The 23,689-nt window shown below is 37.7% G+C and overlaps 1 protein-coding gene and 2 long non-coding RNA genes across 6 annotated transcripts; all 3 read right to left on the bottom strand.

Annotated features, from left to right (window-relative positions):
* Nucleotides 1–5,522: 5,522 nt before the first annotated feature.
* On the bottom strand, nt 5,523–14,097 carry RSH1 (RELA/SPOT homolog 1). Of its 4 annotated transcripts, none has more exons than XM_039048832.2 (24): nt 13,706–14,097; nt 13,258–13,448; nt 12,348–12,527; nt 12,174–12,239; nt 11,983–12,075; nt 11,760–11,891; nt 11,537–11,638; nt 11,376–11,453; nt 11,225–11,296; nt 10,849–10,956; nt 9,935–10,032; nt 9,627–9,687; nt 9,474–9,536; nt 9,316–9,372; nt 9,133–9,234; nt 8,811–8,969; nt 8,572–8,703; nt 8,405–8,491; nt 8,219–8,290; nt 7,187–7,273; nt 6,466–6,907; nt 6,225–6,286; nt 6,063–6,131; nt 5,523–5,943 (listed from the first exon to the last, which is right to left on the bottom strand). In XM_039048832.2, exons 1-24 carry the CDS (start codon nt 13,728–13,730, stop codon nt 5,839–5,841), a joined length of 2,643 nt encoding a protein of 880 aa, XP_038904760.1. In that variant the 5' UTR covers nt 13,731–14,097; the 3' UTR covers nt 5,523–5,838. The 4 variants fall into 4 exon arrangements, with proteins under 4 accessions (XP_038904760.1, XP_038904759.1, XP_038904761.1 ...); XM_039048831.2 differs by having other exon boundaries at nt 13,701–14,052; XM_039048833.2 differs by having other exon boundaries at nt 12,359–12,527; nt 13,706–14,050.
* A 583-nt stretch (nt 14,098–14,680) lies between these two features.
* LOC120090091 (uncharacterized) lies at nt 14,681–16,289 on the bottom strand. Its single transcript, XR_005485417.2, has 3 exons — nt 15,868–16,289; nt 15,711–15,779; nt 14,681–14,994 (listed from the first exon to the last, which is right to left on the bottom strand). It is a non-coding gene; the product is annotated as an uncharacterized LOC120090091 (long non-coding RNA).
* Nucleotides 16,290–16,336: 47 nt separating this feature from the next.
* LOC150032655 (uncharacterized) lies at nt 16,337–23,083 on the bottom strand. Its single transcript, XR_016524359.1, has 3 exons — nt 22,633–23,083; nt 22,476–22,544; nt 16,337–21,769 (listed from the first exon to the last, which is right to left on the bottom strand). It is a non-coding gene; the product is annotated as an uncharacterized LOC150032655 (long non-coding RNA).
* Between the last annotated feature and the right edge of the window lie 606 nt (nt 23,084–23,689).

Here is a 23,689-nt window from a genome sequence, read left to right as displayed (position 1 = left end):
TGACTCTGCTTCCATCTTCAAGTTTAAGATTAGTGTGCATGGCTCCGCTCCATCTTCAAGTTCAAGGTCGATGTGCATGGCTCCGTTCCATCTTTAAGCTTAAGATCGGTGTGCATGGCTCGGCTCCATATTCAATGAGTCAGTCTACAAAATCATACGCAGCTTTGCTTCATCTCTAAAGTCTGGTGTGGTTCGCCTCATCTTCAAAGTTGTGGCGTGGCTTTGCTTCATCTCCATACTAATGGCATGACTTCGCTTCATCTCCAAAGTCATGGTGCGGTTTCGTTTCCTCTCCAAAATGTTGGTACAACTTCACCCCTTCTCCAAAGTTGGTGTAGCTTCGCTTCCTCTAAAAAAATGTGTGTGTGGTTCCACCTCATATGCGAGATCAAGTTTGGTTTGCCAAGCTCTACCTCATATGCGAGGACAACTCTGGTCCGTCCGGCTCCACCTTGTATGCGAGATCGACTCTAGCCAATCTGACTCTGCTCAAAAGCTTGAAGGCATATTCTTCTCATCTTCAAAGTTTGATGGCATATCTGCCTCATCCTCAATACTCAATGGTATATTTCCCTTATTTTCAAATTTTGATCAAGGAGTAACATAACAAGGTAGACTTTATCGGGATTCTCCCTAGGGTGAAAGCATGGGAGAGTTGTAAGTCTTGCAGGGTCTCCCCCATGACGTTCAAGATATGCGAACGGTGCTACAAGGTAGACTTTATCGGGATCCTCCCTATGGTGAAAGCATGGAGAGTTGTAAGCCTTGCAGGGCCCTCCCATGACGTTCAAGATATACGAACAGTGCTATAAGGTAGACCTTATCGGGAACTTCCCTAGGGTGAAAGCATGGGAGAGTTGTAAGCCTTGCAAGGCCCCTCCCATGACATTCAGGATATGCAAACGGTGCTACAAGGTAGATATTATCGGGATCCTCCCTAGGGTGAAGCATGGGAGAGTTGTAAGCCTTGCAGGGCCCCTCCCATGACGATGCGAATGGTGCTACAAGGTAGACCTTATCGGGATCCTCCCTAGGGTGAAAGCATGGGAGAGTTGTAAGCCTTGCTAGGCCCCTCCCATGATATTCAGGATATGCAAATGATGCCACAAGGTAGACTTTATGGGGATCCTCCCTAAGGTGAAAGCATGAGAGAGTTGTAAGCCTTGCAAGGCCCCTCCTATGACATTCAGGATATGCAAACGGTGCTACAAGGTAGACCTTATCGGGATCCTCCCTAGGGTGAAAGCATGGGAGAGTTGTAAACCTTGCAAGGCCCCTCCCATGACGATCAGGAAGCATGAACAGACATACAGTAGATAAACCATACCAAGGTCATCCTAAAAAAGACGCGGTTGTACTCCTTTGAGTTGCGCTTTAGCTCCTACAAAAGAGTAAGGGGGACAAATTAGTAAACCTACGCGAAAAAAAAAAGCAAGTAAAGAAAAAAGCAAGAAAAAAAAAGAAAGAAAAAAAAAAGAGAAAGAATACGAAATTTTCTTTAAAAAAAAAAAAAGAAAGAATAAGAGGAAAATGAGAGAAAAGAAAGATTAGAAGAAGAGGAGGGGATGAAGATAATGAAGAGGTTTGGGGTCCTATTTATAGAGGTTCCGTGGTTCCATAACAAATTAAGAAATCTAAATCAAATAAAAGATTTGATTTAAAATATTAGATTTTTTATCAGATTTCCTAATTTGATTCTATCCTAATTTCAAATTAAATTAAATAAATTTCCTATTTGATTTAATCTTATTAGATTTTGTCCTCAAATTTATCTTCAACTAAGATTTAGACATATTCCAAATTTTATCCAAAGTCAAATTTAAATTGTGGATAAAATCATAAATTAAAATCTGACCATATTCCAAATTTTTATCAAAATCAAAATTGTTCAACATTGAGATTAAATTGCAAATAAAATCTCTAATTAAAATTTGGGCATATTCCAAATTTAAATTATTAAACTTTTATGCTCAAGCCAAATTATTTTTAGATAAAATCTCAAATTAAAATTTGGGTATATTCCAAATTTTATCCCACCTAAATCACCAAATCATAATTTTATCCCAAATTATTAAGTCAAATTAAAATTTGGGCATATTCCAAAATTTATCTCAAATCCAAATCATCAGACTTTTATCCTCAAACCAAATTATTAAGGGGATAAAATCTCAAATTAAAATTTTGGCATCTTCCAAATTTTATATCAAATTCATCTAAATTTAGGTTCTAAATCAAGTTGTGGGAAAAATCTAAAATTCATCCAAAATTAAAATTTGGCCATATTCCAAATTCAAGTATCCTATTGAGGAAAAAAAAAATCATCTTTTATTCACATTTGGGCATATCCCAAATTTTATCTTAAATCCAAATCAAATAAATTGGGACAAAGTTCAAAATTTTTCGTAAATTTGGCGATATTCCAAATTTTATCCCAAAAATCAAGTTAAACTTATGTACTAAATTCATAGTTTGACTGACACATCAATTGAGGTCAAATTCAAGAACAAATATATTTGGACTTTGATTCCAACTTTATATTTTTCGAGATTCATCCACTCATGTATGTGCATAAATCTCGAAAGGGGACATTTGTTGAATGAGAAATTTTAGACCAATCACAAGTTGCCACGTCATTTACTATATTAATGATGAAATTCCAAATCATTAAATTTGGGCTCAATTAGGAGTTGACATTTGTACTGAATTGAAGTTAAAGATAAATTTCGATAACGGCACATGGTTTTATCATGACCGTTGAATCAAATAAGATTAATTGGATCCAATTTGATATTATTATTTAAGTCAAAGTTCAACTAAGTCCAAAAATAGGCTAAATTTGACCCAAATGTTAAATTAGGCCTAAATCCGATTAATTGGGCCCAAACGCCAACCTCATGGACCAACCAAGCCCAAGTCTAACTAATTAGGCCCAAAGGCCAGACCCATGGATCAACCAAGCCCAAGCCCACTTGTGAACTCTATAAATAGATAAGCTCTCTTCATTTGGAGGGGTCAGCAATTCTATACTCCAGAAGTCTATAGGGAATAAGTATTTTGAAAACTGAAGTCCTGGTCTAGACTTCTGCTTCAAGAACGTTCGGTGATTTTCTATCAAAGGATCAAGTATTAGAGATCGAACTCGAACCAACCCAATCCAAATATTTCATGGTTGGGTTGGGTTGGGTTCATTTTTTTAATAAAGATTATTTTGGTTGAAAAAATTTACAACCCGAACAATTGAATTAAGTCTAAAAAGTCTTTCAACTCAATCCAACCTAACTCATAAACACCTCTAGCTGAAACACATTATACATAATTGGCTTTCATTTCAATTTTCTATTTAATTATCTCTCACAAGTTTTTACTTAGTCATTAGAGTTGGTTGGTCTAATGATTAGTCGATTCTAGACTTGGCTCCATTCTACTTTCATCTTAGATCTCTTTTTTTTTAGTTTTCTTCTTTTTTTTTTCATTTAGCCTAGTTTGTTATGCTAGTTTATATATTTATATATACTATGCATATACAATATTTTAATTTTAGAAGTTGGAAGACCAAAGAGAGATGTTTTGCCAAAAAAAAAAAAAATGTTTCTAGCTTTTAAGCAAGCTTTCTTAACTATTTACTTTAAGCAGTTAACTTAATGTGAAGCTCTAGTCTTAGTTCCACCTCACCGTAGTTTGAACTCACAAAATAAAGAAATGATGAAAAGAAGGTATGAATTTGTGTTAGCTTCTTCAATTTTGAAATCTCATTCATTCTAATGTGTATTTTGTTCATTAATTCACTTTGTCAACTCAAGCTCAAGGCATTATCATTCACTATAAATTTTCTCTAACGAGCCTACGAACCTGTGTTGCCTTTTTTTTTTTTTTTTTTTTTTTTTTTTTTTTTTTTATATATGTATACATATAATATTTGGAATTGGAAGTATCGGACCTCTAATTTTAATATTAAAAATATAAGCTAGAGTTATACTCATTTCGACAGTATATGATAGTTTTACTCTTGAAACTAATCATCCTTACAATTATTTATACTATATTAAAAGGGAAGAATTTTAACTTCCTTCTTTATCCTTAACTTTTTACATAATTACTCTATTGCCCTCACTCACACCCGTACATGGTATTGTATGTACCTTACATACTTATTTTTTCTGTTTTTTTTATTTAATTTTTCATTCTTTTTAACATTTTATCTTGTTTGCTTCTTCTTCTTCTTCTTCTTTTTTTTTTTTTTTCAAATTGTTATTTTTTTATTGAAAAATTAAAACAAAAAAATTATTCAATCTATAAAATTTCACAATGTTTTAGAAGATAGAAGGTGGTTTCAAATCAATTTTTTTAAAAAATCTTTAGTGTATATCATTATTAAAAGTTATTGACAATTTATTTTTACTCAAAACCATTTAACATTATAAATGATAATATCTTTCTCCATTTTATCTCTTTAATTATTTATATTTCGCTCTATGAAATTACGTTTCAAACATTTTTCAGTAGATCCAACACATAACTAAATAAAACATATATATAATTTTACTCATCTTCTCTTTTATTTTAAATTTCAGGTTAGATATTTCCTATTTAAATTTAACTAAAATTATATTTATTAAAAAATTTATGTTCGCGATCCTCTAACTAGTAAAGGTTAAAAATGGATTTGAATCTTTAAAGTTCAGTCAGTTATATATATATTTTTTCCCGTTTTCTAAATTCTTTTTAAATCTTAATTATTTATATATGTAATTCATGCTCAATTGCAAAGAATAACGAGATCCATTAAATTATTATTGATAATTTATACAATTAATACTTTAGATTATACAAAATGTTTTTAAACATTACGCCTAAACTTCAAATCTTATTTTAACCTATGAACCTAATAATTATAATAATAATACTCTTCAAGGTTTTTCTCTCTTTTCCTTTTTTAGGTAAAACCTTAAGAAAAATTGATATAACAGGCTAATTGTGAAAATTAGAAGGCATTAATTATGCCATTTAAAATTCAATTTCAATTATTTTAAAGATGGGAGATTTTTTATTACCATTTATTTCAACTCAAAAGACATCACTAACATTTACTTATATCAACCACAAAACCAAATGTTACACATTAATTGTCACACCAACATTCATGAATGATGTTGTCAACGATATCTCATTCATAGTTTTAATGGAAAGATCACAACATTTTGTAGAAACAATTTCAAGCTCCAAGGGTTAAAAACTTCTAAGTTCCATAGTGTTTTATATAATTCAACTGAATTAAAATACGTGACATGAATAACATAATATGTTCAGCTTAAAATTCGAGGAGTTAGAATTGGGTTTGACTGTGACAAGAGAACAAAGAATTTAAAAGATAAAAAAGTTTGTACTTCTTTTATTAAAAATATTGACAAAGATTGAAACTGAAAATTACAAAAACTTGAGAATCTAAAAACTTAAGAGGTTAGAAATAGAAACAAGCTTCATTTAAAAATGTATATAAACGCTTTAGTAAGAGACCTGAAGAATTGTGGGTAAAATTGTTACTCTAACCTCAATAGTATCTTTACAGAGTATAATGCCTTTACCTATTCACTCCTGTTTGTATACACACTGCCCTGAATCCACATACTAAAACTCAATTTACTACCAACTTTATTTGGTTTTTCCACAAACATAATGGGGACTAACTACCAAAAATCTACCATAAAAAAATGTTATGGAATTTTCGTTTCCTCAGGAACAAAACTTTTAAAACTCAACCCTCCATTTCTAGGGTGAAGTAGTTACCTCACAGGTCTTTATGGAATTCCCTGGCTCCTCCCTTGAAGAAGCTCTCATCGATCAGCACTCAAGAAATTTTTGGTTTTCCACTGTGTTCGGCCAGCTGCATCCTGTCGACCATCCCAAGACACCCAAGATTGTGTCGACCCTTGCACACGCATTAACCTGAGAATAATTGTTACATTTTCAGGGTTTGGAAGATGTAGGATTAGCCATGAACAGAGGTGTGTGTACACGCATGAACAGATGCAAGAAACTGAGAGAAAGCTGATGCTATGCATTACCACACTTTCCAGGTCCCCTTCAACATGAAACAACATGACAGCTAATCCTCTTCCTCTATCCATCTCAGCCTGACCATTTCATTCGTAATGAGAGATGCTTAGACAGAGCTAAAAACAAGGAGATGTTCAACAAACATGCTGGAATAATAATTGGACACTCACCACGCAGGAACAAATAGTGATGCCTGCTGCTGCCAATTCTGTTGTAACCTCGCCCATTATGCCTGAAATTATAGCTCTACCATATTTATTACTTGACAGAGTATTATATATTTCATCAGTTCCCCAACAAGAGTATTATGCCAGAAAAGCAATATCTTTGAAAGCATTCTGGATATCAAACAGTTGCATACTATTATACCTTATGATAGATATAGTAGGGAAATTAATCTGACAGACTTACCTCTACGATCTATGCAAACGACACAAAGCCATTGAATAGAGTGCCCTTCAAGACTGTGCCAAGAGGTAACCTTACTGATTTGCCAACTATCCAAACCAGGCAAGACTTCCTTGTATAATGGTTGTATAATCCTGGCAACCCCATTACCCATCGATAATATATCTCCCTCTGCTTTCAACTTTACATTTACATAGTGGTTATGTTTGCCGTTCACTCTGGGAACAGGTACCTTGTTGTTTTTCGACTGAAAGTTGTCCTTCATATTTTTCCGAGTGGATGAAATATCCACCATATCTAAAATTTTCTCCCAGAGAGGCTTTTTTTTAGTGGAGACAACTGGGCATTCTTCTGTCTCACTTTCCTCTTCAGAATCAGCAATGAAGTCAGTAATGGTATCTGCTGTTATCTCAGCAGCTGACAGTGCAGCTTGTTCCCTTAAAAACTGCAAGAAGAATGCTATCTTTTTTTATAGGAAACAATTTCATTGATGGCTATCCAAGTGGAGTTACAAAAAACTCCGATAAATGTATCTAAAGAGTAATCCTTGAAATCAACCATGTTTATACCAAAATAAAGCCAAAAAGGTAATATGTTCAACGATGGCTTCAAAAGTAATCTCCTTAATTAAAGATTTCTGGCCTTCCATTCATTGTGAAGGGCAAAAGAGAACAAAAACAAAAGCAATATATCCATATGTATAAATCATTATGACAGATCATACCTTCATAATCTTGTGTCTCGCACTTCGTGTTTTTGCATGTTGCAACCATTGTTTATGCCGCTGATAAGCTGATTTTCCAGAAAGTGACTGCAAACGAAGAAGAAAAATGAAACTTTAGATCCAGCTATTAAAGAGTAAATTGGGAACTAATTTTAAAAACAGTGAGTTCCTTTTCTTTTCTCTTTTTTGGTTCCTAAATGCCCAATCATGGCATGCTGTGCATCAGAAGTTTATAACTGAAAATAAAATATTTGAATACTGCCTGACCGATTAAATTAAACCAAATGTCGGGAAAACCAGAGGATAAAATGTCTGATTTACAGAATACATCACGCTGCTTGAAGGCAGCTTTTAATGCATGACCATGACAGTACTAGAATTAGAACGTTCATATTTCTTCCCAGGGAAAGTAAATCGTGTCATCTTTCCAAAACACAAGTTTGAAACGTTCAACACTCTTCTGAATACTCATACCAGTTTCTGTAGAATAATTAGATGATTTTATGTAGTGATTGTAGACACGAGACAACAAAATTTTTATGTAGTGATTGTAGTCAGGAGATGCAAAGTTTAGCTTCGAAAGGCACGCACATGTACATCAACATCATACTCCAACCCCAGAAAAGTCAAACACAATATAATTTGACATTGCATGTATGCACAAATGATTTTTCGAAGTTCACTTTTGGCATCTTATTCGTGCTCCAGGTGAGATTAAAGAACATTATATTTTCTTCAGCAGCAATTGCCTTATGTAAGGACGCCAAATAATAAATATTACCATACTCTTGGCATGTGACATACGCAGAAAGGCAAAAACAGAAAGCAGCTGCATTAAGCATTAATCTTGTATATGTTTTTACTTTTATTTATTATTCACTTTTCCTTTTTTGTGGATAGGACATGAGAGACATCTTTTAGAAATAATGTAATCCAATACACGGGAAGGGCAGGAGATTACCCAAAAGCTAAAGAGACCAGCAGAGCCTCCAATCTTTATGAATAATAATATAACTCAAAATTGTAACTTACATTATATGTGATTATCTCAACAACTTCTGCATTAGCAAGAACATGCATCGGAGAAACGAGGTTACCATTCACCTGCAACACCAAAGTCACACATGGAAGATCAAGATCCAGTCTATCGAGAAACACAGGCATAATCCATCTATCCAGAGACATGGATAGGCAATCTTCCAATCAACACAACAATACCTTTGCAGCTACCATCTTGTTACCAACTTCTGTGTGTATCATGTATGCATAGTCAATCACAGTGGCACCTTTAGGTAGGTTTTTAATCTGCAGATGTTTAAAGACAGCTATAGTCATAAACTTAATAAGCATGACATAGAAAATGTTCTGGTGTTGGGCATTTATACCTCTCCTCTTGGCGTAAAGACAAAAACCCGACTGCCTAATAAATCTCTGGTTACAGTGTCCACAAATTCTCTTGAGCTCATGTTACCAACGAACTCCTCTTGCCATTCTCTTATAGCATTGAGCCAGCCAATCTGGAAGAAATCAAAGACTTTATCCATGAAATTATCAAATCCAGACTAGTTCCTCAAAAGATCTTAACACGTTGAAAAGTCTACTACCAGGAAAGGTAAATAAATACCCTGAGTGCAATGTTTGCATCACTGAGACAGACAGCTTTCCCTCTTGAACTTCTAGAATTGGCCATAGAATTTCTAGCTGTGCTAGTTACAAGCCCACCCCCACAATAATGAGCAGCAATGCCTCTCTCAGCTATTAGGTCCATCTCCTCAGTTCTGATCTGCCAAAATAACCATTATTTTTATGAACTTCAACATGCAACCACCAACTAAAACTGGTGCATTATGTAATCAATTTTTTCTGAAACTAAACGTTTCAGCAAAGGGAGGTAAGCTCAAAACGAATTCCCTAAATCCAAGTGTAAGTCGAGAATATTTAAATACCTGAACTTCTAGCCGGAACATACTCTCATAAAGGAATGGGATTACAGTGGTGTGAAGACTTTGATAACCATTAGGTTTCGGTGTTGCTATATAATCTTTCATCTATTATAGAGAGCATGTCAGTATTCACCAATATACATTCAGTTTTATGGAGAATTATAAGAGAAGTTGTAGTTAACTCACAGCTCTAGGAATAGGGGTCCATATTCCATGTACCAACCCAAGAACATGGTAACAAATCTACAGAAAATAAAATAATGCAATAATGATGGTAATTGAAGTCTTACAGTAACTACAGAATAGCTAACATCATTACATTTCATAAGAATGAAAATGAATACCTGCTGCGGGCTACATAATGGTCCAACACCAACGCATTCCTTTGGTTGTATGATAATGCGAAGCTGGATTAAAAAAGGGGCAAATATCATCAACAAGAAAATGTGAAACCTTCATCAAATGTCATGTAAAATGTTGGATATTGAAACAGACACCTGTGCAATCTGGTTAACTTCACTGATTGAACATTGAGACTTGAGAACAGCTTTATAGATGCTGCAAAATTCCAATTCAAAACATAAGATTGCATTTTGCATAGAGGGGTAGGAGGTAATTCCAAGCAGATACTTAAATGCCTAATGTATCTATCTATGGACTCGAGTATCATTGCACCTCTAGAAAAGCACTGAGCATCTACTCTGCTGAGAAAGAAACCTTTCTTTATCTATATGCATAACCCAACCCTTGTGATGAGTGCAACTGAAGAAAGTGGGAACTGTAAATAAGGCATTCAACGCTATACCTGTAAGGCTCCTTACATACAGAACGAACTTCAGTTCTCAGAGTCATAAGGTCTAGGAACTGATCTTCCTGAATCTTCTTCGTCAAAATTTTCTTTGCCTACAAGTATGATAAATGTAAACCTCAAAAATATAAGAAAGATTACATTTTAGAATTCATTTAAATAAGTCTCAGTGGCAAATAATTGTTAATTCCACAGTTGTGAGAGAGACAGAAATAAAGAATTACTTATTTCCTACTGCTAGAAAACAAAACAAAACAGTATGTCCACATAAATCAGATTCCATGCAATCCTTTCATATCCTGACAGAACTTCAATTACCATTTTTATCACTGGCCACTGACCTGTTAGTAATTGGATAAGAAAACAAAAACCAATCTTTCTTCTTTAAATAATAGGTTTTTGACAGGTAGTTCGTCTCACATGAAATCAAGTATCCCAAAGGTAAGGTATTCTATATCCTTTTTTTGTCTTGAGTTCAACAATGTGGGAGTAGGGATTCAAATGTTTGACCAAACCTTTTGTTCATGGTTGTAAGTGTAATGCTTTAACCAATTGAACTATACACAAATTGTCATGTTGCGTTCCAATTTTCAATTCTCAAGTTTGTGGAACCCAAGGTCCTTTTATTTATTTTTTTCATACCTTCTTTGTACCACTATTTCTATGATAGATCACACATTAATTTAAATTGATCATCAATTGTTAGGCCCAATCTTGTCTCATTTACATTCCCATTAAGAATGGACTTCAATTTTGTGTTTTAAAAAAAGGGTTGAAATATCAGTTATTTAGAAGAAATGTTTAGTTATTTACTCACTATAAAGCGTTCATTAGTTTGTAAATGAGTCTAAAATGATCAGATGCCTATTTGAAGTCCCAAGATAAATTAATGAAGAAGATAGCAGCATTACCTCTATCAATTCTTTCTCGTGTTCTTTAGAAAGATCTGCTACTCTTCTTTTTACCTTGGAATAATCTTCAGGATTGGTGTACATGAAAGAAAGGTTTTCTAGTTCTGACTGCAATCGTTATCAATAAATGGTGCCACGATGTAAGAATGCTTGCAAAAGATAGAGCAATGCATCATATGACAAAAAAAATCACTTTATGGAAATCAAGTAAAAAAGATAAATGGCATCTGTTTATCAAATTCTTTGTTAGCCTATCGGAGGTAAAGTTAAGCAACTTAGTTAACCAACATTAACAACTTCTAATTGCAGCAAAAGAGATCTAGCAAAACACAAAATAATAATAATAATAATAACTGAGAGAACTAATTGGGCATACCTTGATTTGGTACATACCCAGCAACTTGGCAAGAGGAGCAAAGACCTGCAATGTTTCCCTTGCAATGCTGGACTGGACATGAAGCAAAAGTGTTAAATCTAGTTCCAAATAAAGGTCAACAACCATATACTCTTAAAAGATAATATGCAACCTGCTTATGAGGAGGCATGTGTGAAAGAGTGCGCATGTTATGCAAGCGGTCTGCTAATTTGACAATGATCACACGGACCTGAAACAAAAGTTCCCTTTTAGTTTTTGTAAAGCTTCATGAAAAAATGATGACATTGACAAAAGTAATAACAGAAATATCACCTCTTCCGTCATAGCTAGAAACATCTGTCGCAGATCATCAGCTTTTACATCTTGTACTGAATTGTTTTCATTCTTGCATTTCAACTTACCCAGTTTAGACACCTGAATGGAAAAGACAATGAAAGTCAATTAAACAGGTCGTTGACCATGCCAAGCTGAGAGTGTATAGACCCATGTATCAACAGTAAGACAAAAAGTAAAAGAAGAAGAAAAATTAAACCACCTTAGTCTCTCCTTCAACAATGTGACGAACAGTTGCACCAAATTCCTCTTCTATTTTTTCAAAGGTAACAAAATCTGTGTCTTCAACTGTGTCATGGAGCAATCCAGCAGCAATAGTCTCCCAATCTAATTCCTAACATAGGAAGTACTCTTTTCGGTCATGCACTACACACTAAATTTTTCCTACCAGAAAAAGGATACAAATAAGTATAGAAAGAACTTACAAGTTCCCCTAGAATTCGGGCAACCTCAACTGGATGAATAATGAAGGGCTCTCCACTACGTCTTTTCTGGCCATCATGAGCCTCAAAAGCAAGCTATACACAAGCAAAGGGGGGAAACCGTGGGGCTGGTGCACCAGAGTTGTTGTACATAAAAGAAAATTATGCTCAATTTGGCAGGTACGGTAGCTCACCTTTAGAGCATTATGCACCAGTTCCAGTTCCTTAGGTGATAAATAAGAGACAGTGGGCTTAAGGTCCTGAGGTTGGGGAGCAGAAGATTAATGAAACATAAAGCTAAAAGGGATATTCCATCTTGAAGAGTAAAGTATAAAGAGTCACCACATTCAGCTATTGACAATATGTACCTCCCACAAACCTTCAGGAGAAACCTCGTCAAAGGCATCTGAAGACAAGAATGATGAGCAACAGAATTTCTTCCTTCTACAAACATCATGAAGCAGGCTTGATTTAAGTAATCTTCCAAGATGTATATGGTTGGTAACTTCATTGGAATACCATCCCCTAACACTGATAGATTCAAATCTCTGAAACATACAAAAAAATTTACAACCATTGTTATATATATATATATAGGAATTGCACAGAAAAATCTCTATCAAGGCATTTGCAATAAAATATAAGAGGCTACAATAATTTGGCATTAGTATGGTTGTGGAATGATGCTATAGTTTAGTAGTTAATCCGTTGTTTTCCAGTAACTTCCATACAATAGAATTGGAAGTAATTAGTGTCAAACTAAGTCATTGTCAAATGTCACTTGAAACTTGAAAGAGACTTGTTCTACTTCAAAGAAATGCTTAATTGGAATCTGAAGATTCATAATGATACTGTTTGGCATGAAGTTATTTCTCCCCACACCTTGGAAGAGGATTTGGGTAAGAAGAACTATACCAACGTCAAAATGACAGTACTTCAAAAAAATGGCTGAAAGCAACTACGAACAGTTTCAACCAAGTATAAGACGTTCACCATTCACTATTCAACCCATATCTTATAAAGAGCCAAGCAGAAATGTAAAATGGGAAAGGCAAAGGAAAAGGGAACCAAACATGATAACAAGACAAGTGGATAACTTCCACAAATGTTCCAAGAGTGGATAACATACAAAACTCGGTACCTTGTGATAGTGTTCCAATATAGGAGAATCTAATTGACAACGAGATAAAAAAAGAAAATAAGTTACATTATACAATGAATAAAGTAACCTGTCCAGTGGTCAAAATTCGTATAATTCAAGCATAACAGACCACTTACAGAATTTATTCTGCTTCTTTTGCCATTTTTTGAATGCAAGAAAGAGGAGCAGTGAAGAGAATGAGTAGTGCTTGCAAGAAAACCCGTCAAGACCCTCGGAGCCTTCCATGCACACGAGAGAATACTGCAATCATACCGACCACTTCCATCGCCTTTCGAGAATTTACATATATTCACGCATTCTAAAGAAACTACAAATTCAGAAAAATTCCGCGTCAAAATCACAAAATCTCTAAAGCCAATAGGCCAAATTCCCCTACTACACCAATCTTCCTGATTTTTTTAACAAACGAAAGAAAATAGTCAACAAAGTCTCCAAAAATATAAACTCAAAATCTCGCAAACTCCCCGACGAACATCCTCAAAGGAAACAATCTGTTGTCATTTATGAAGCAAACAAACAGAGAAAAGTAAGAAGAATTCACAATTAGTGGTAGTCGTACCATACCTGACATCGAAGGAGCGGATGCCATCTCTAGTGGAAGAGAGAAATCTCATTGAATCCAAGTAGCATTAAATTGAAGAAGCAGTTTCCGTGGAGGAGGAAAGAAAGCGAAGCTAACTCAGAATCGAGGCGGCCACCGGCGAAATCTCATTAACAACAAGAAATTGCAACGCAGAGGAATCGGAAGAAGAAGGAGTTGGAGCTGTGAATCTTCTTCACGCATCGGTGATAGAGAATTAAGCAAAGAGGATTGAAGATTGAAGATTGAAGATTGAAGGGAAGAAGGCCAAGAGATAATAGTGACGGGAAGAAGAGAGAGAGAGAGATGTTGAGTTCAGCCAAGGCCACACAAATGCCGTTCGATAATGATTTTATTTTTATTGTTTTTTTTCTTCACTTTCTTTTTTTTCTTTTCCACTTAATTCTTTTTTTTTTTATAAAAAAAAAACCAAAAAAGGACTTAATTATTTTTTAATTTTGTTTGTAAAATTGAGTTGGATTTTGAGCTTCTTTTTAGTGGACAGTTCAACTGTGCAAAAGAATGTGGGGGTCAGCCGACGTGTAACGCAAGATCTGGTGCCCACATACCCTTTACGACATGTCGCTCATCTGATTCCGTCCCTTTTTTTTTTTTCATTCCTTGAATTTAAGAAACTTGACGTTTTAAGTTTTTTTTTCTCTCGAGCATAAAAATTAATAATTTAAGATAGTTCAAGATATCTAATTTTAGCTTAAAAGTTGATCTTACTGTATTGTGAAATTAATTTTTAATGAATATAATAATAATTATTATTATTATTATGAATAATTTTGAATCAAAATGACATAAATAGATATCGATAGGATGAGAGAGTCAAACAAAAAAAATAGTGAGACCCAAACTAAAGAACTGTAACGACCCTAGTTTCTTACAATATTCTAGGACACTACTTCATGCATGCATAGACTCAATCGTACAATGTCTTTTAAATCATCAAGTTAAAGAGCCAAAAATTTTATTTAATAATGCTCAAACGAGCAAAGATGGGAAAACATAAATAAATAATATTAAATAAACTAAAGCAAAATAAAATGAGATAATTTACCAGTCGGGGTATCCCTAATTTCTACTAAAACAAATGTTTGAAATTAAATAGTCAAATAATAAAATTTATATATTTTTCATAATAGTGAAAGACACCTAACTCCTAAACCAGAATTCAGAATATAATGCTATATGTGGAAGCAGTGAAACGTCCTAATGGTCAGGTCAGGATCTCTCTTGTCATGCGCCAGTCTATCATTACTTTTACCTGAAAAATAGGGAGAGAAAAGAGTGAGTATAAAAATATACTCAATAAGTGGCTCACTATTGGGCCCACTCAGTGACCTATTAGTTTATCCATTAGACAAAAAATGCACAAAGGCATCATAAACATAAGCAAAGGTATAGGCATAAGGGGCGAACCTGAATGCACGCTTTCATAAGTAGTGACTCAAAGGTCACAACATAATTACAAGTAGTGATCCCAAAAAGGACACGTACATAAACATAGGGTGTGACCCGAAGGTTCACATATGCGATGTGCATGGCCCAGTGGTACACTAACAGTCACTAAAATCTCATATGGACATAAACTTATAAACATCCAGTACATAATTAAACATAAACATGCAATCAAGGCCATGACTCAACATTAAACTTTAACATCTTTCCCATGTTTCCATCAACTATTTCAGTCTACTCATAACTCATACATCAGTACTCAAATCAAGCCTTAACATATTATATAACTCATGCATCAGTACTCAACACCAGGCCTTAACACATTATATCCATGCATCAACTTTATCACAGTATCCTTTAATCTTTACATCTAAATTCATCACAACAAGAATACTTCAAATTCAACACATCGAATTCGGCACAAAACCCATAGCAAATTTCATCACAGTTTCACATATGAAATAAAAATATTTCACAGCAAGCCTAACAACATCCTAGGGCAACCAGCAGTAAACCACCTACCTCAGGATAACTCACTGTCCAAAACAAGACCCTACTTCGCTTGAAGACTTCCTTTACCGACACATGTTCCTGAAACCAATTACAAAATCCATAGATGAACGTTAGCTTAGGCCCAAGAATCCCCAAATGACAATGGGCTGCTAAGAAAACAACTTACCCCTAACAGACCGCTCGATCAGACTGCGGTGAATCGACTGCTACCAGCGCTGATGACAAACGGCAGACGAACAGAGCGCGAAAAAGAAGCTCGACGCGGCTGAAACTCGCTCGAACGAGTAGCTCAGCGTGGAAAAGAAATAGCAGATGGCGCGGCTGGGCCTCACACGGAACGGAAGCAAACAACGTGTCTGGGATAGACGACCTGCGTCGGGTCGAGTGGCGGGCGGTTCGGAAAAGGAGGCAACCGGTGAAAGGCTGGCACAGAGAGACGACCGACGAAGGCGACTGTAGCAAGGGGGCGGCTGGAGGAAGAAGAAAAAGAAGAAAGAAAGAAAGAAAAGGAAGAAAGAAAACCCTTTTTTTGTCCTTTTTGTCACGCATCTTAATGCCAATTTAAAAACCCTACTTCTCTTCCAATTTAAAAACCCTACTTCTCTTCCTAAAAAAAACACCAATATTCTCCCCCCCCCCCCCCCCCCTTTGTTTTCTCTCTCTTTTTTTTTTTTTTTTTTTTTTTAACAAAATAACTTTGGGATGTTACACTCTTCCCCCCTTTAATAAACTTTCGTCCTTGAAAGTTCTAATCCTGGAAAAGCTTTGGATGCAGTGCCCTCATCTCGCCCTCTCGCTCCTAAGTTGCTTCCTCAAACTGATGGTTCTCCCACAGGACCTTCACCAAGGGTAGTTCCTTACTGCACAAAACTTTCACCTCCCTGAACACAACTTGCACGGGCTTTTCCTCGTAACTCCAGTTCTCATTTAGTTGCAAGGGCTCAAAGTCCACCATATGCGACGGGTCCGTTAGATACTTTCTCAACATGGAGACATGAAATACATTATGGACTGCAGAGAGGGACAGCGGCAAGGCCAAACAGTAAGCCACAGAACCGACCCACTCCAAAATCTTGAATGGCCCTGCAAAACGCAGACTTAGCTTACCCTTCTTCCCGAATCTCAGGACACCCTTCATCGGCGCCACTTTCAGGAACACCTTGTCACCTGCTTCGAACTCTAAATCTTTTCGCCTGACATCCGCGTAACTTTTCTGTCTACTTTATGCTGCTAGCATTCTGGCCCTGATTTTCTGCATGGCTTCATTCATCAACTCCACTAACTCAGTCTCCACCAGTTTCCTCTCGCCAAACTCACTCCAGCAAAAGGGAGACCTGCAACATCTGCCATAAAGAGCTTCAAACGGCGACATATCAATGGTAGCCTGATAGCTGTTATTATAAGCAAACTCTGCCAAATGCAAGTGGGAGTCCTAACTCCTTAAGAATTCAAACGCACAAGCGCGCAACATATCCTCAAATGTCTGATTTAAACATTCTGTTTGCCCATCAGATTAGGGGTGAAACGTTGTACTGAAGTTCAACCACGACCCTAAAGCTGCCTGAAGGCTCTTCTGGAGGTGAAATGAGGGTCTCTGTCGGACACAATTGACATTGGCACACCATGCAACCTTACTATCTCCTTCGTGTATAACTGAGCCCACTTACTCACCGTGTACGTGGGCTTTCTTGGAATAAAATGTGCCACCTTGGTGAGTCTATCTATCATAACCCAAATCATCGAGAAACCCTTCGCTGTCCTGGGCAACCCCGTAATAAAATTCATAGCCACACTCTCCCATTTCCACTCTGGCACATCCAAAGGTTGTAGCAAGCTTACTACCTTCTGCCTTGGGGCCTTCACCTACTGACAGACTAAACATCTACTGACATAATTAGTTATCTCCCATTTCATATTGGACCACCAGTAATACCGCTTCACATCTTGGTACATTTTGGTACTACCTGGGTGCATCGAGAATGGAGAGTTATGAGCTTCCGCCAACAATTCCCCTTTCAAGCCATCATCTGCTGGGATGCACAACCATCCCTGATACAAAAGACCCTTGTCCACTGACATAGAAAATTCACTTGCCTGACCTAACCCTACCTGACAACACTTCTGAACCAAGTCGGGATCACCTTGCTATGTATCAATAATCCGCTGCCTCAAGGTTGGTTGCACTGTTAATTGGGCTAACTGTGAAGTGACTTCCCCCACTGCCATCGCAATCTCTGTTTGTTCTAGGTCTCTACACAGTTGAACCTGCTTAGTGATCAAGGCGGCCGAATGAGCTACCTTTCGACTGAGGGCATCGGCTACCACATTTTCCTTACTTGGGTGATACAGGATCTTGCAGTCATAATCCTTTACTAACTCGAGCCACCTACGCTGCCTCATGTTTAATTCCTTCTGGGTGAAAAAGTATTTCAGACTCTTGTGGTCGGTGAACACTTGGATCTTTTCCCCATACAAGTAGTGTCTCCAGATCTTCAGGGTAAACACTACCATTGTCAACTCCAAGTCATGGGTAGGATAGCTGCGCTCATGGTTCTTCAACTGGCAGGAGGCATAGGCGACCACCCTACTATGTTGTATGAGCATACAACCTAAACCTTTCTTGGAAGCATCATTGTAAATCCAAAGTTCCTGGAGTCGTCTGGTACAGTGAGAACCGGGGCTGACACCAACCTCTACTTGAGGTCCTGAAAACTGTCCTCTTTCGCTTTGTTCCAAACAAACGAAGCTCCCTTCTTGGTTAGCTGGGTCAACGGCATGGCCATACTGGAGAAATTCTCTACAAACCTACGATAGTATCTAGCCAAACCCAGAAAACTACGCACCTCACTGACCGTCATAGGGCGGGGCCAATTGGTAACGACTTTAATCTTAGCTGGATCCATTGAAACCCCGTCCTTTGACACCACGTGCCCAAGGAAGGACATCTTCCATAGCCAGAACTCGCACTTGGAAAACTTTGCATACAGCTTGTTTTCCCGCAATGTTCCTAAGACCTTCCTAAAACGTTCCTCACGCTCTGCCTCTGTCTTGGAGTATACCAAGATGTCATCAATAAAAATGATTACAAAGGCGTCTAGGCAGCCCTTGAACACCCGATTCATTAAATCCATGAATATCGCTGAAGCATTGGTCAGACCAAAAGATATTACAATGAACTCGTAATGCCTATATCTGGATCGGAAAGCAATTTTCGAAACATCACTGTCCCTGATCCTCAGCTGATGGTAACCTGACCGTAGGTCAATCTTGGAGAATACGATAGCACCCTGTAGCTGGTCAAACAGGTCATCAATTCTAGGAAGGGGGTACTTATTCTTAATGGTCACCTTATTCAACTCCCTGTAATCTATGCATAAACGTAATGACCCATCTTTTTTCTTCACAAACAATACTGGTACACCCCACGGGGAAACACTGGGTCATATAAACTCTTTATCAAGTAGTTCCTGCAATTGAACCTTTAATTCTTTCAATTCTGCCGAAGCCATTCTGTACGGAGCTTTGGATATGGGAATAGTTTCTGGCTTCAGTTCAATCGTAAAATCAATCTCCCTTGGCGAAGGCAATCCTGGAAGTTCCTTCGGAAATACATCAGGATAATCTCTCACAACTGGTTCAGAGGTTAGTTCAACCTCGATTTCCCTTGTGTCAACTACGCTAGCCAATATGCTTCAGACACCTTGGCTAATCAACCTTTTAGCCTTAACTGCTGAAATCACCCTGGGCAAAACTACTGTCCCGGCCCATTTGAACTTAAAGATGTCTTCTCTAGAGGGGTTAAAAGTCACTTCCTTACGAGAACAATCTATACTAGCATGGTTGGCAGCGAATCAATCCATGCCAAATTACATTGAAATCGCGTATGTCTAGTACTATCAAAGTCACATCGAGGGTGCGGTTTGCTATTTCTAACTGACGAGCTTTTATCTTTTCACTGGCTATCATAATTTCTCCCGACGGTGTATACACTGATAAAACATAGCCCAAAGGCTTCAAAACTAACATGGCATGCTTTACAAACAATGACGAAATGAAAGAGTGGGACAAGCCCGAGTCAAACAATGTTAAGGCATAGTGCCCCAAGATTGGGAGTGTACCTATCACCACTGTTCCCGAGTGCTCAGCCTCCCTACGACTTGTAGCATAGACCCAACCCTGCTGCTGGTGTCAGCTTGAACTACCCTGATGTGAACTTGGGGGTTGACCCCCCGCACTTTCAGAACCACTACTAGGGCATTGGTCTGCCGTATGCCCTACCTGTTTACATCTGAAACATGTCCTGGTACCAATCAGACAGCGTCTCCAATGATGCTTTCCACAAGACTTGCATACCAGTCTTTCCCTCCAAACTCCTCCTGAAGTCATAGCCTGTCGTTGAGCATGCCCTACTGGCCTGCTTGTACTCTGGACCTTCTGCGGAGGTCCCCGAGCTTTCTGCTCAACCTTCTTCTTTTGGCTCGGGGTCGGTTCCTCCGTCAAGGACTTCAGGAACTCTATCCCTGAAGAACAACCCACGCGTACTGCCGTTCGGAAGGCTGCGGCGTAGGTGGGAGGCTCTAGGCTTGCACAATGCCTCGCACCCCATCTCAGAGACCTTATACAAATCTCTCAATCCTCTTTGCTTCAGTAGACACCAGGTCAGGGGTAAAACAAGACAATTTATCAAACTCCTCTTCATACTCTTCCACTGTCATGGTTCCCGGCTTCAAGTTCATGAACTCAGCCTGCTTGTTGTACCTCACATGAGTAGAGAAATACTTCTCATAAAACCGCTCCTTGAACTGATCCCACGTGGCTTGGCCTCCACCGGCTTCTATCATTCTCTCAGCTGAGCGCCATCAGCGCTTGGCATTGTCGATGAGAACGAAGGCGGCACACTGCAGCTTCTGCTCCTCTGGACACCTCATGTACTGGAAGATCCCTTCAACAGTGGACAACCACAATTCTGCATTTGTGGGGTCTTTTAAGGATCTGTTAAACATCGGGGGATCGTACTTCTTGAAATCTCGTAGGTATCCAGCTTCTAACGAGGGGCCTGCCATGGTCTGACTCGTGGTCCTGTCCTGATTCTAAACTGGTGGTATCAGGTCTGACGAGGATGGCGTCTGCTGTGACTGTACGTGCTGGGCGATCTGCTCGGCCACCATGTCCCTTAACTGTCCCACCACGGCCTACGTGATGACTTTCCCAATAGCTGCAGCCATAGCCGTATATTCTAATGGGATTTCTGAGGATGACAGTCCTGGTGGGGGTACAGTCGAAGTTCGAGGCCCGCTTCTTGATTTAACTCTCGGCCAGGTTGACCCAGAGGGGTCACAAGGCGGCGAGTCTCGCACCTCTCGGCTCTGCACCTCGGGTTCTTGTAAGTCGGGGTCCCACTCCCCAACTACTTTTCTACCTCGACTGCCCCTTCCTCTAGTTCGTGGTGTCATACCTGGTGACCACACGCAACACTTTAGTACACACTAGCAGGGTAAACCATTAAACGGCAACAGACAAGTAGGATTCCATGTATATATATAATTCCTTAAAGGATTTAAAACGACATACCTGACAAAGACGAAAGATCCATTTGTGGCCATAAGGAATAGATTAGACTCACGATGTAATCTACAGAACCTAAAACTTAGGCTCTGATACCAACTGTAACGACCCTAGTTTCCTATAATATTCTAGGACGCTACTTCATGCATGCATAGACTCAATCATACAATGTCTTTTAAATCATCAAGTTAAATAGCCAAAAAATTTATTTAATAATGCTCAAACGAGCAAGGATGGGAAAACATAATTAACTAATATTAAATAAACTAAAGCAAAATAAAATGAGATAATTTACCAGTCAGGGTACCCCTAATTTCTACTAAAACAAATGTTTGAAATTAAATAGTCAAATAATAAAATTTATATATTTTGCATAATAGTGAAAGACACCTAACTCCTAAACTAGAATTCAGAACATAATGCTATATGCGAAAGCAGTGAAACATCCTAATGGTCAGGTCACAGATCTCTCTTGTCATGCATCAATCTATCATTACTCTTACCTGAAAAATAGGGAGAGAAAAGAGTGAGTATAAAAATATACTCAGTAAGTGGCCCACTCAGTGACCTATTAGTTTATCCATCAGACCAAAAATGCACAAAGGCATTATAAACATAGGTATAGGCATAGGCATAAGGGGCGAACCCGAAGGCACGCTTTCATAAGTAGTGACTCAAAGGTCATAGCATAATTACAAGTGGTGATCCCAAAAAAGACACCGTACATAAACATAGGGTCTGGCCCGAAGGCTCACATATGCGATGTGCATGGCCCAGTGGTACACTAACAGTCACTATAATCTCATATGGACATAAGCTTACAAACATCTAGTACATAATTAAACATAAACATGCAATCAAGGCCATGACTCAACATTAAACTTTAACACCGTTCCCCATGTTTTCATCAACTATTTCAGTCTACTCATAACTCATACATCAGTACTCAAATCAAGCCTTAACATATTATATAACTCATGCATCAGTACTCAACACCAGGCCTTAACACATTATATCCATGCTTCAACTTTATCACAGTATCCTTTATTCCTTACATCTAAATTCATCACAACAAGAATACTTCAAATTCAACACATCGAATTCGGCACAAAACCCATAGCAAATTTCATCACAATGTCACATATGAAATAAAAATATTTCACAGCAGGCCTAACAACATCCTAGGGCAATCAGTAGTAAACCACTTACCTCAGTATAACTCACTGTCCAAAACAAGACCCTACTCCGCTCGAAGACTTCCTTTACCGACATACGTTCCTGAAACCAATTACAAAATCCATAGGTGAACGTTAGCTTAGGCCCAAGAATCCCCAAATGACAATGGGCTGCCAAGAAAACAACTTACCCCCAACAGACCACTCGGTCGGACTGTCGTAAACCGACCGCTACTAGCACTAACGACAAACAGTGGACGAACAGCGACGTGAAAAAGAAGTTCAGTGCGACTGAAACTAGCGCAGACGAGTAGCTCGACGTGGAACGAAAGCTTGCAGCGTGGAAAAGAAACAGCAGACGACGCGACTGGGCCTCGCGGGAACGAAAGCAGACGGTACGGTTGGGACGGATGGCCTGCGTCGGGTCAAAGGGCGGGCGGATCGAAAGAGAAGATGAGCAGCGAAGGGCTGGCACGGAGAGACGACTGACGAAGGCGATTGTAGCAGGGGGATGGCTGGAGAAAGAAGAAGAAGTAAGAAAATGGAGAAAGAAAACCCTTTTTTTTGTCCTTTTTGCACTCATCCCAATGCCAATTTAAAAACTCTACTTCTCTTCCTAAAAAAATAACCAATATTCCCCCCTCCTTTTGTTTTCTCTCTCTCTTTTTTTTTTTAACAAAATAACTTTTGGGACGTTACAAGAACACCGTAAGATTCAAATAGGTTGTGAGAGGAGAGGAGAGCATGTTTGGTCTCGGACCATCTTGAGAGAAAGTTGCAATGAGATTATCACATAATCTCATCCAATTCTACTATGGCCAAGAGGTCTTCAAAGCGTTAAATGCTCCGACCATTAAATGCAAACATTCAACTTTGAGTTTGATGAGAATTTGACACAAAAAAATCTACTAACTCAAAAAGTGGGATTTAGTGGGACAAGTGTCTTTAAATGAAAATAATACTTAGTCATGCAAAAATTCATTTCTCACTCACAAATGTTGGATCTTTCTACTAACTTGGTCAAAGTTTGACTGTCAAAGTCCAAAGTCAACAAATTTGACTTTTTGACTTTCAAAAATCAAAAGTCAACAATTTGACTTCTATTGCTTTTTTTATCGTCAACAAATTGAATTTTAATGCAATTTTAATCAAATCCATTTAAATTCAAAAATTAATTATAATAATCAATTTTAAAATTAAATTAATATTAAATGGTTAATTAAACAATTTAATTAATTCAATTTAATA

This window comes from Benincasa hispida, chromosome 11 (assembly GCF_027475165.1).
Source record: "Benincasa hispida cultivar pf3 chromosome 11, pf3_genome.v1.1, whole genome shotgun sequence".
NCBI lineage: Eukaryota > Viridiplantae > Streptophyta > Magnoliopsida > Cucurbitales > Cucurbitaceae > Benincasa > Benincasa hispida.
This window is presented reverse-complemented; position numbering and strand designations above follow the sequence as displayed.

Excerpts from the sequence above, each read along its gene's own strand:
- RSH1 (XM_039048831.2), bottom strand. The coding sequence starts at position 13,755 with ATGAGATTTCTCTCTTCCACTAGAGATGGCATCCGCTCCTTCGATGTC. Across the intron at positions 10,033-10,848 it reads ACGAGAAAGAATTGATAGAG|GCAAAGAAAATTTTGACGAA; the intron begins GTAATGCTGCTA and ends TCATACTTGTAG. Across the intron at positions 9,537-9,626 it reads AAGTTAACCAGATTGCACAG|CTTCGCATTATCATACAACC; the intron begins GTGTCTGTTTCA and ends TTTTTAATCCAG.